The sequence below is a fragment of the Delphinapterus leucas genome, chromosome 3 (genome assembly GCF_059928025.1).
Source record: "Delphinapterus leucas isolate spDelLeu-1000000601 "Yukka" chromosome 3, BTC_Dleu_Yukka2, whole genome shotgun sequence".
NCBI classification, from domain to species: Eukaryota; Metazoa; Chordata; class Mammalia; order Artiodactyla; family Monodontidae; genus Delphinapterus; species Delphinapterus leucas.
In genome coordinates this window covers 52,951,222-52,963,279 of record NC_143131.1, presented here as the reverse complement: position 1 = coordinate 52,963,279, position 12,058 = coordinate 52,951,222, and the positions used below count along the sequence as shown (strand labels likewise).

Genomic DNA, 12,058 nt, shown 5'->3' with positions numbered 1-12,058 from the left:
TATTTTTCTGCGGTATGCGGGCCTCTCACTGTTGTGTGGCCTCTCCCGTTGCGGAGCACAGGCTCTGGACACGCAGGCTCAGCAGCCATGGCTCATTGGCCTAGCCGCTCCGCAGCATGTGGGATCTTCCTGGACCGGGGCACGAACCTGTGTCCCCTCCATCGGCAGGCGGACTCTCAACCACTGCGCCACCAGGGAAGCCCAAAAATGGCAATTTTATATTCATCCCTTTTTAAACCTGGTATTTTAATCTTGTCCTGAAAGATACATTGCCTACTTATCATCTATAATATTTTGCATGCACTTCTATTAGAGCACGTGCCATACTGAATTGTAATTAATTGTTTATAATTCTTATGCTATACTGTGAACATCTGTGGGCAGAAACCATTTCTCCTTTTTTTCATGTTCCTGGAGTCTGGCACTGTCTGGCATATAGCAGTTCTTGCACAGTAACTGACAGTAAGAGTAACACATATTTGAGAATAGAATGATAGGTTAAGAAAGAACATATAAAAAAGAAAAGTCAAGTTCTAGTAAGAGTTAGTATGCAAACTAACTGCTACCAGACTGCTCCAAAGCTTAATATCTGCTGTTAAATCCAAATATTTCCTGAAAATACAGTATTTAGACCACTACTACTCTATATGAAAGAAATAATACCTGCGAATTTTCAGAGACCACTTCCGCAATGTATAGATCTCGCATTTCTTTCTCTTTCTCTCTTTTTACTGTCTGCTTCAGTTCAATACCTTGGGGCAACAGAAGGTGAAAGGAAGCAAAAATGCTCTAACTGGTTAATTTCATTCCTTGCTTGTAAAAGTTCTGAGGAAAGAGGGGGACTTCTTAGAGATGGTGATTCTAATGATTTAAATAGGGTTTTGGAATGCCTGTGGACTTCAACCTTTGTTATTGTACTATCTTTTAAATTTTGTACTATCATTTTTATATGTGTATTATCTTTTAAACTTTTGAAACTTAAATATGACACTATCTTTTTGAATTTGCTAAAGCAAACCAAGTTTATGTACTAAAGACAGCTATGTACTTCCTAAAGTCTGATCATAAAGTAAGAGAAACCAGAATACAAAGTATATTAAGACTCAAAAAATTCCCTAAGCCTGAGATAAAGCTTAATTAATATTTTTGAGAAGGCTAGAAATATTGGGGGGAAAAAAGTATTCAAAGTTCCATAAGAAAACGTGGTCCCATATTTCAAATTCAACAAAAGGAGACTTGAAAGATTAAAATTAGCAGCAGCTCATTTGGATGTTCACCCAGACCAAAGGAGGTATTTCTGATTGTATTATCCCTTGCTTCATAATTTAAAGTTCAATCCAACTCATTAGATTTCAAACTCAACTTCAATATTTATATTTAAATTTCTGATACTATCATATAAGATATTTCACATTCAGTCAACGTAACACAACTCATGAGTAAAACACAAATTCTACTTGACTTTACCAAATAAGAGAATTGTTTTATGATATAGGAATAATGCCACAGTCAACTAAATATGACAGGTAAACAACTCAGCTGATCAAACCAGAACCTGTTCAAACACCAAAACTAACGTACTCTAGTTAACCTTGAAGGACTACTACCAAAACTAGTAATGGCGATTTCAGGGTATATGTCAAGATTTCTTTGATTTATATTTCATTTTGATGAAAATACTTTAGAAGAGTAATCACAATAAAATTAGAGATGACAGAAATTACACAATAAAAGACAGAATTTCCATAATGACTGTGATCAGCACAACAAACCACTGACTTTTGACTCTCCAGTCTGCTTCCTACATCTGATTTTACTGTTTAGCCATTTATTATAAATCTGTAAACAGATGCTAAAAACAAGTAGGGCAGACGACTCAATTTGGTTTATATGATTAACTTGCAGCAGGTGAGCTCCACCTGCAGGCAAAGAAAAGATTCTTTAGAATAAATTTTAAAACAGGACTTTCCAAAGACAGGCTGTAACTACCGCGTTTCAGTTAACCTTGAGTGCACATTAGAATAACCCGTGCTTTTTAAAACTTCTCACGGTCGAAAAATTCTGATTGACTTGATCAGGGGTGGGGCTTGTAAGGTGACTCAAATATATGGAAAACATTGAGAGACACTGATTTGAATCTTTACCAGCACACATCTTGAAAAACATTAGGAAAACTCAACTATCATTTTGCTTCTTCTAAAATGACTTCTCACTATACTGATCCTTTCACCTTTTTCAGAGATTAAACTGAGTTCAACTGATATAAATGTCTTATCTCTGTTAGACCACAAAAAAGACCTGAGGTGACCCTACAATTTTTTAAATCTACCTTTACATTATTCTGTGCCTCAGAAGTAATCAAGAGAGCGAGTGTTTGGTGGGGGTTGGTTAACCCTTAGCTGCACATTAGAATATCTGGAGAGATTTTACAAAGTCTTATTGCCCTAAATTAATGTTATGTTCTTGGAAGTTAGAAAAGTGGTTACTATCAGGGTAGGAGGGGAGAAATAACCAGAATAGGGCAAGAGGGAGACTTGTGGGTAATGGCAATTTTCTGTTTCTTGATCTGGGTGATGGGTATAGGGGTGTATTTGGCTTGTAAAAATTCAGCAACTGGTGTATTTATTATATGTGCACTATGAAATATAGTTCATACAGATATAGTCTGTACATACACTATATTTCAATTGAAAGTTAAAAAGTAAAAATGCATGTGCCCAGGCTTCACTGCAGACCAAATGATTCAGAATCTTTGGGATTGGGAGCTGGGCATCAGTATTTTTTCTTTTCAACATTTCTCCAGTGAATCTAATGTGGAGTCAGGAGTGAAAACCATTCTTCTAATGGATCACAAATGTATTCATTCATTTATTCGCCCACTCATTACACAAACTTTAATGACCAATTACCCCGTGCTTATTATACAAGACTCGGAGGACATAAGACAGTCTCCAAAGGAGCTCATTATAGGCAACGGATAGTAGGCAAAGCAATAAATCTCATGTGATACATACAAGGAAGTTACTTATAAGATCTGGAGGAGAAAGTGATTTGTCAAAGAAGGATTCACTCTTTTTTTTTTGTTCATTCATTTATATAAACATCTGAGTACCTATGATGTTTGACCACAGGTGGTAAATGGACACAATCTCTGCCTTTAAGAAAATTACAGTATAAGGGTACACAAGGAAGAAAAAAACTGTATAACCGGATGTCATAATATCACAGAAGTATGAAAAAGGTACTATGGGAATACCCTGGGAAGTCAGAAGTTGCTGACTTTGGAGCTAAGATGATACAAACCTGAACTAGTCCAGTGGCACTGGTGGTAAAAATTAGTATTCTAGAGAAGTGCTTCTCAAACTTTAATGTACAAATCACCTGAGGATCCTATTAAAACACAGATTCTGATTCAGAAAGTGTGAGGTGGGGCCTGAGACTTGGCATTTCTAAAAAGATTCCAAGAGATACTAATGCTATTCGTCCACAGGTCACAATTTAAGTAGCAGGTTCTTGAGGAAGATGGTTTTCAAGAGGGAAAAGGCAAAAAATGCCAAATTCCACAGCAGAGACACCAGGAAAAACAAAAACTGGAAAGTAGCCATTAGATTTGTCAAGTACATGGCCTTAGGGAGAGTAGTTTCAGGGGAGTGATGAGGGAAAAGCTAAATGATGTGTATTTAAAAATAAATGGGAACTAAGGTGGTGGGGACAGGAAATAATGAAGTGGTGTTTTTGTTTTCACTCTCGAATGCTGGAAGAGGCTTAAGTCTATCCACAAGCTGAAGGAAAGGAATGAGTGAAGAGAGAAAACTAAAGACAGAGCAAAGAGGATGGAATCATTTTGAATGGGCAGAGGGATTCCCCCCTTTAAAGCAGAAGAGAAGGAGATAAGAATTGGTCTGAATAGGTACAGCGAAAAGTGAAAAGAATAAGAGTTGAAGAAGTTACTCTTGTTTCACAGAACAGGAAGCCAGGTGACCTAACGAGAGAGAGTGAACCTGAGGTTGAAGGGAAAGCACTGGAGGCACAGCTGAGGCTGGACTTGTCTACGGCTGTGTGATTCTGCTCAGCAGCATTCAGTAGTCAAGGTATAGGCTTACAGAAGGTGGACTGGATAAGAAAGAGTGAGACTGATGCATTTAGAAAAGGAGGGAGGCAAGGGACAGAAATCCTCAAGAAATCAGAATAAGTACAATGAGAGAAAAGAAAGGAGAGAAGGTAAGAAGAGCTTTGGATTTTTTCCGCTTGAACCCCTAAGTACTTTTCAATAGAACTATTAGAGAAATAATCTACTCTGTGTAAATTTGTCGAAAATTATAGTTAAATATCATTCCCCAATTTAAATATTAAGTACTCAAGAAACCTGCTTGTAGGTTTACTATCCAAAGTTATAAGCAGCTTTAACAGATTCCAGATGTTTCTTTACAAATAGAAGCAATACCACAAATTTTCAGTAAAATCATACTTTGAATGGCTCCTTGCCTAAAAGGCTGGGAGGTTAGTCTAGTCCCTGATCCGACTGCTTGAATCAGAAAATGACTGAAGGATAATGGAGTACTTCAAGCACATACAGATGAACAGTTTGTATATACCAAGAGCACTGATTTTTTTAATAGATAATGATTTCACACTGACATCCTATCTGGCTAGCAGGTATACCCATTATAATTCAACTTAGACTGAGCAGTGATTTTCCTTTAAATATAATTATCCTTTTTTTACCACATTACAATTTTATAAGACTCTTAGAAGTTTTTCTTTTTTTTTTTTTTAACATAAAATCAACATGAGACAAACTGTAGTGAAGCTGGTATAACTGACCGAAAGCACTAATGATTTCAGACATTTGCTGAAATTTCTTTTATGATATCACTGAGATTAGGAGGGATAGACAGTATAAATCAGACTTGAAAAGACATTTAAGAGGGTTTTCAGGCCCATACATTTCTTAACCAGTTTAGACAAATTTTACTCAAATCTGAGGATGTCTCTTTTTGTTCCATACAATTGCTTTACTGCTTTTGTTGGTTTTAAACAAATACAACCTTCCGCATCTAGCTAATACATTGTTTGTCCCAAATATAAAAACAATTTAGAGGCTTTTAAAGAAGAGATCAGAGAGAAATGAACTGGAATTTGACTCACATCACCACAGCTGTAAATAAAATTGGTCTATTTTCTTTTAGGCCTCTGAATGGACTAAATTAGCATGACTGGTATATATATCAAACATTATGAAAATAGTATTTTAGAAAGTAAGTTGAATAAAGGGCTCAATCTTAATTTAAAATTAAGTATAAAATGACAAAAACTCTGATATTTACCTAAATGGGAAGGAAATCCAAAAGAGGAGATATATGTATATGTATGGCTGATTCACTTTGGTGTACAGCAGAAACTAACACAACATTGTAAAGCAGCTATACTCTAACAAAAATTAATTAAAACACAAAAACAAAAGCAAAAACAAAACTCTGATACTTAGAAGCACAACGCTTGACTCACCTGCGGCTAACTGATTTCTTCTCCACTTCACTCTCTCCAGCTGTCTTAACATTTGCACTTGTGCCCTTTTTTAACTTTTTTGCAATTCTTTCTCTCATCAGGTCCTTCTCATCACCATCAACATATTCATCATGCTCTGCACTTCCATATTCTCCATCCTGTAAAAATTGAAATGGAGTATTTGCTGGGCATTCCATTTTCTTCTTTCACGTCCAGAGGTCCATCTCAAACTCTCCTTGTTGCACTCTAGGCCAGGTTTATTTTTTGTTTCGTTTTGTTTTGAACTAGTGAGGGCTTGAAGAATCTGCTACAGGCGGGAATACCCCCTGGCATCTGCTCTAGGCTGGCTATGTAAGTACTGTATAGCCTAGTAAGGGTTGTTGCTCGATCCACACCCAGCTCCTTTGCACAGCAGACTATGCTCCCTCTGGATCACCCAGGATATTGTCTATCTACATTCCTATTCCTTGCCAGTAGGAAATGTGGCTTTTGGAGGCAGTTGGCCAGCGTACTGACCTCACCCAGGGATTAATGCAAGTAAAAGAGGTGGAGGTAGAGAAACTGATATTTCTTCCTACAATCTAAGTCATAGCAATCACTCCTTGGCTCAAAACCCTCCAGTGGATTCCCAACTCACTCAAACCCTACACAATCTGGACCTCCCTGACATAATCTCCTACAACTCCAGGCCAGCAACACTAGCCAACTTTGGAGTTGCTCTTCTCTCCAGGCTGAAACTCTCCTATTCCATGTATCTGCATTGCTGACTCTTTCATCTCCTTCAGGTCTCTGCTCAAATGCCACCCTTTTGGTGACACTTTTCTTGATCCCCTGAATAAAATGGCAGAGCCGCCCACCCACCTCCAGTACTCTCTATTCCCCTCCCCTATTTTATTTTTCCTCAAAACATTTATCACTCATACTATACATTTTAATTATTTATGTGATTATTGTCTCTCTCCCATAATCAGAGGAAGGAGTCCATTAGAACTAAAATTCTGGATTCTTTTGCTTATTGCTAAATCTTCAACTTCCAGAATAGCTCCCAGCATCAAGACAGTGAGCAATGGAGGGAGAAAGGAGGAAGGAGGGAGGGAAGAGGGTAGAGAAGGAGAAGGAAGAAACTACCCAAGTGGATCTTTTTCTCTTGTGATTCTCTAACCAGGTGAGTCATGGTGAGGCAGGATTCTTAACTTGCGGCTTGTGGACCTTAGAGCAGTGGTTCTCAAAGTCTAGTCCTCAGGCTATAAAACATGGATTGGCTCTAAAAAGGTAAAATCCTAGTCCTCGTCTCAGTATTACTGAACCAAATCTCCAGGGATGGAAATTGTGAGTGTTTTCAATGAGATGTTTAAGAAATTCTTTAGCCTTAAAACTTGATAACCACAGACCTAGGTCTTCCATGCTTGGTCCTCAGGAGATATAAAAAAAAAAAAAATGCCTGCAAATTCATAAAATTTTGTTTGTGGATGTAATATATTTCCTGGGAAGAAGGTCTGCAGTCTTAGTGATTGCAAAGGATCTTGGGACACAAAACAGATTAAAAACTATACAGTGTCCTTAGATGACCTCACTCCCTCAAGACCATAAGAACATAATTTTACATTAGGCCTTGAGCCTATCTTACAGACCCATATTAATGTTACACAGATGTCTCCAAGTTATCTGAATCTCAAAATGCACATTATTAAGCACATTATTTTTCATTGTTCTCCCCACCTTTTTTTTTTTTTTTGCGGTACACGGGCTTCTCACTGTTATGGCCTCTCCTGTTGCGGAGCACAGGCTCCGGATGCACAGGCTCAGCAGCCATGGCTCACGGGCCCAGCCGCTCCGCGGCATGTGGGATCTTCCCAGACCGGGGCACGAACCCGTGTCCCCTGCATCGGCAGGCGGACTCTCAACCACTGCACCACCAGGGAAGCCCTGATTTTTAATTTTTGATAACAGTTAATAACGTGAAGTAGCTAGCAAGATAAAGCAAACAAAGAGTTTAAAACTAATAACCTTGGAAGAAATTTCAGATTGGGTACATTGGGGATTGCCAGTAATGCTCTTTTGTGATAAAGTCATTGGATTATCATCTCAGCCTTTGCCTCCTTATGAGTTATCAGTGTAATTAATGTATTAATTTGTTTAAATTTGTGTTAAGTACTTCAAATGGTACAGAAGGGTGTAGTAGATAGTAAACACTCCTTCATTCCCTTTGAGCACTCTTGTTTTCCTAGTTTGTCTTCTGGAGCCACCAAGAAAAAACTCGTGCCTTTTAAAAAGCACAGCAGAAGTATTTGAAGACAGCTATTGTATAATCCCTTTTAGCATTTTGTCTTCCAGGCTGAATTCCTCAGTTCTCTCCACAGTTTATTTATGAGATGGTTCCCACCTTCCTTATCTTTTTTTTGCCCATTTAATGCACATTTTTGAGTGTCAAAATCCTTTAAAAGTTCCATGCTTAGAACTGAATATACATTCTGGGTATGCTCTGCTAGTCTCAGGATAAAAGGACTAAAATCCCCCATGATCCGAGTACTATACTTCCTTGATCTGAACACTATACTTTTTTTTTTTTTTTTTGCGGTACGTGGGCCTCTCACTGTTGTGGCCTCTCCCGTTGCGGAGCACAAGCTCGGGACGCGCAGGCTCAGCGGCCATGGCTCACGGGCCCAGTCGATCCGCGGCATGTGGGATCTTCCCGGACCGCGGCACGAACCCGTGTCCCCTGCATCGGCAGGCGGACTCTCAACCACTGCACCACCAGAGAAGCCCTCCCCACCTATCTTTTGTACCCATCTAACAAGTTGCCCAAATCAGAAACCTTGTGGTTGTCCTAGACTCCTCCTTCTCCCTCACCTCATAGTATGGAATCAGTCACCTCTTAGACCTCTTTCAAATCTGTCTCTCTCCCATCTCACACCTGTGGTCTTCTATCAAGCTCTCCTCCTGCCATAGCTTCCCAATAGGTCTCCTTGACTCCAGCCTATTTCTTCTAATTTGTCCTCTCTAATATTGCCAACAGTGATCTTCCTAAAACACAAAGTTGACCATATACTCTTCCTTTTAACTAATACCCTTCAGCTGTTTCTCATTACTTTGAGGATGAAATTCAAACTTCTCCCCATAGCCCAGGAAGCTCTGTAATATTTGGCTTCTTCCTCCCACTCCAACCTCACCCACTCTCCCTCCTGTCATGATGCTCTGGTCACACTAGTTTGCTTTCAGCTCCTGGAACACATCAAACTCTTCTACTTCAGAGCCTTTTGCACATGTAGTTCCCTCTACCTTTAACACTCTTCTTCACTGCTCCTCACAAGGCAAGTTCCTTCTCAAACTTTAATCTTAGCTTGTACTTCCTAAATAAGGTATACTCTCTCCTTGTTACCATGCATTAGCATATGCTGTTCTCTGAGGAATCCCACCCTTCACCAGTTTCTTTTTTGATCTAGTTAACTCCTAACTCTCCTATAAGACACAACACAGCATCATCTCTTCCCGGAAGGTTTTCTTGACCAGGTTAGATAGCCATCCTTTATTATATATAGCCAGAGAGAATCCTCTCTTTTGACTATGGTAATAGAAGAAGCCGTGTTCTTGCATGGACAGTTATGTACTTCCTTCTGTACAACACACAGATCAATGGGTTTTTATATAAAGTGGTAAATGAATGACTTGAAAAACTTGATCTCTTATACATAAAGGAAACTCTGCCTTCTGTTTTATCAGCTTTAATAGCCAGTACAAATAATGAAGAAAGGTCACTACAGTCTTGAGAGAGAGAATCTTCCAAAATGTGTGTATGAAGAAGGAAACTACCATAAATGACTGATATCCAAGTATTTCCCATACATCATGTAGGATATCATGCATCAACATTTAAACTTTTATCATAACAAAATAAAATCAATGACATCTAAATTTTGAGTATTCATGTTATGTTACGTGACAGGGAGAAAAAACAGGCTAGAAATTCATATGTAAGATTCTGATTTTGTAAGGAAACACACACATACTATGAAGGCAAATTCCAATATCAAAATAAATATTTTTCAAATCTTTCCATTTCTTTTTCAAAATTTTCCATATATAATTATAAAAGGTAATACAGATTACCTTTTAGGAAAAATAATTTAATAATTTGTATAGATTTTGAATTTTCTATAAATTGTTCAACTATATTTATACTAAAATTAATACTTACATCATCTGAATCTCCTGCTGCATCCCCTTTTTCACTACAAAAAAATAAGGAAAACAAATTTTAGCTTCAAAATGAGACTAACAAAATTATTCAATTATCCAAAAATGTAGAATATTTTGCTGGGATTAATAGTTCAAAGACATTTCAACACAGGAATTTCAGAATGGCATTGTAGAGCAAATAAAAACATTCTAAAGGGAAGTTGTTTCTATACATAGAATAAAAGGTATGCTCCATTAACACAAATACAAATTCACTAGAATTTTTTTAAAAAAGCAAACAACCAATAGTGTTATTTTCATGAACAAAAGGCTGCAGACAACAGTTTCTTCTATTGGCTTGATGTATTCAGGCTGAAGAAGCCAAATCCTTCAAATAAAAGGATATTAAGAAAAGATTGTTTCAATATAGAATTTTTTTAAATGAGCTACAATAGTGAGTACAATAGTATTTTAGTCCCCTTTTGACACACTGGCCCAGTGAATCATGTGCAATTATATTTAACAGTAAGACATCTTCCCTTATCAAAGAGAAGCAGCAAAAATTTTCTGATAACTCCTGAAATATGTAAGGAATAATACTCAGTGAATTGGCCCAAAATGTGGTGACTTCTTCACAAAACCCTTCAAATCTGATTTGCTTACTCATGATTCTGAGGCAAAAATTATGCAAGGAAAAAGTTAGCAAAGAAATTTTCAATTAAACGTTAAATTGTTAAAGCAGACAGTTTCCTAGTATTCAAACTATCCCAAGATTTAAAAGGTTAACAGCTAATTTTAAATTTAATTAGTTCAGCAGACGTTGATAGATAGCAAGGAGAGTAAATGTGACTAGAGTGATTCTCTCCATTATGCTAGTAGCTCTACTACCCCCATTATCAAAATGCTTTAGTTTTTTGGTTGGGTTGATAAAATTTGACTTATGAGAACTGACTGTTTACTTCCAAAGGAAGCAAGAAAATAATCTGAGCCAGACAATAAGAACTTAGGATCACACTAGCACCATGCTAACCTTTCAACAGCTGGAACAGAGCTGAGATGTGGATCATCCTTAAGCAAGTCATGACTACTTTTGCTTTTTCCCTTCATGCTCTAGAAAGGAATGTATGATATAATCATGAGTGGAGAAAAATAGTCTTCCAAAAGGACAAGTTAACACATTTACGTAAAAATCTAGTACTGATATAATGTGGTTAGCAAAAGATATATGTTCCTGAAAATTTGAGTATAAACAAAAGCTTTATAAATAGCAATCTTATTCTCCCATTGACTAAAAATATTTTAGAAACATCTTTCTTTCAAAAAGTGATATACCCTTAAAAATAAGTTTATTGATTACTATTTCCAAACACTAAACCCTCATTGTGATTTACCACTAATTAATTTTTGACCGATATATTAAAACTTAGAAGATAGATCACAAAAGTAATTTGAAATAAACACACACTATTATTCTTCAAATATACTGTCTATACTGCATAGAATCACTTTAAAAATGTACCCAAGCAACCAGATGAGAGCACCTACAAGGTGCTATTTAACATATGTAAAAGAGCCTTTCATGTATGACAATATTCATCAATGACCTAATATTTATTAAATACTTTAATTTCAAAGTTCATGTTCTCAATAAATTTATATTTTAGTAGGGAAACAAGACATAGTAAGATATAAGAAGTAGAACTATTAAAAAAACTACTACTACTATTATTCTAATTTATTAAATACATACTTTGTGTCAGGCACTGTGCTACAGTACAATATTCCCACCTTTCAATTCCTCCTGTCCCCAAATGAAAGTAAATAAGGTGGGCGTTATTAGCCCCATTTTACAGAGGGAAAATAAAGACTTAGAGAGATTAGCGATTTACTGAAGGTCACAAAGCTAGTGGTATAGGATCTAGGATTTAAATCCTGGTCTGTCTCACAATGATATAATAAATCCATTTTTCTTTTCCTAGAGGCCCCTATGGACCCAGAACAACTGGCCTGGTTTCAGAGCTGCAGACTATCCTACAGACTTCTCCACCACAAGGTATGAAAACTTCAAATTTATACCTTGTATCTCGAGGTGGAAAGCTGCTCACCATCCCCACCCCTCAACTAATCATGTAAGAGGGAAGAGTATGAGGTTAGACTTGACAGGAAGAAAGGAAAATTTCTTTCTATTTTGAAGGAACATTTTATTTTGAAAAATTCATCACAAAATGTGTTAACTAAAAATACAGAGAGGTAAAAATACCTCTTTCCCTTTAGCCCCATTCTTGACTGTTTAACAGCTGTGGGAACAGACTTCTAAATTTGACAGGCTTTACTTTGAGGCAGATGTATACTTTCTGAAATTTATTTCCATGAT

The 12,058-nt window shown here is 37.1% G+C and overlaps 1 protein-coding gene across 1 annotated transcript in view; it reads right to left on the bottom strand.

Annotated features, from left to right (window-relative positions):
- The window catches only part of CWC27 (CWC27 spliceosome associated cyclophilin), a 241,400-nt gene that overhangs the window by 194,461 nt on the left and 34,881 nt on the right, over positions 1–12,058 (bottom strand). Inside the window, exons 8-10 of the mRNA XM_022596570.3 lie at positions 10,715–10,794; positions 9,704–9,737; positions 5,509–5,666 (exon numbers count right to left, since the gene is read on the bottom strand). Coding sequence (XP_022452278.2) covers positions 5,509–5,666; positions 9,704–9,737; positions 10,715–10,794 — 272 coding nt within the window. The remainder of the gene's footprint in view (positions 1–5,508; positions 5,667–9,703; positions 9,738–10,714; positions 10,795–12,058) is intronic.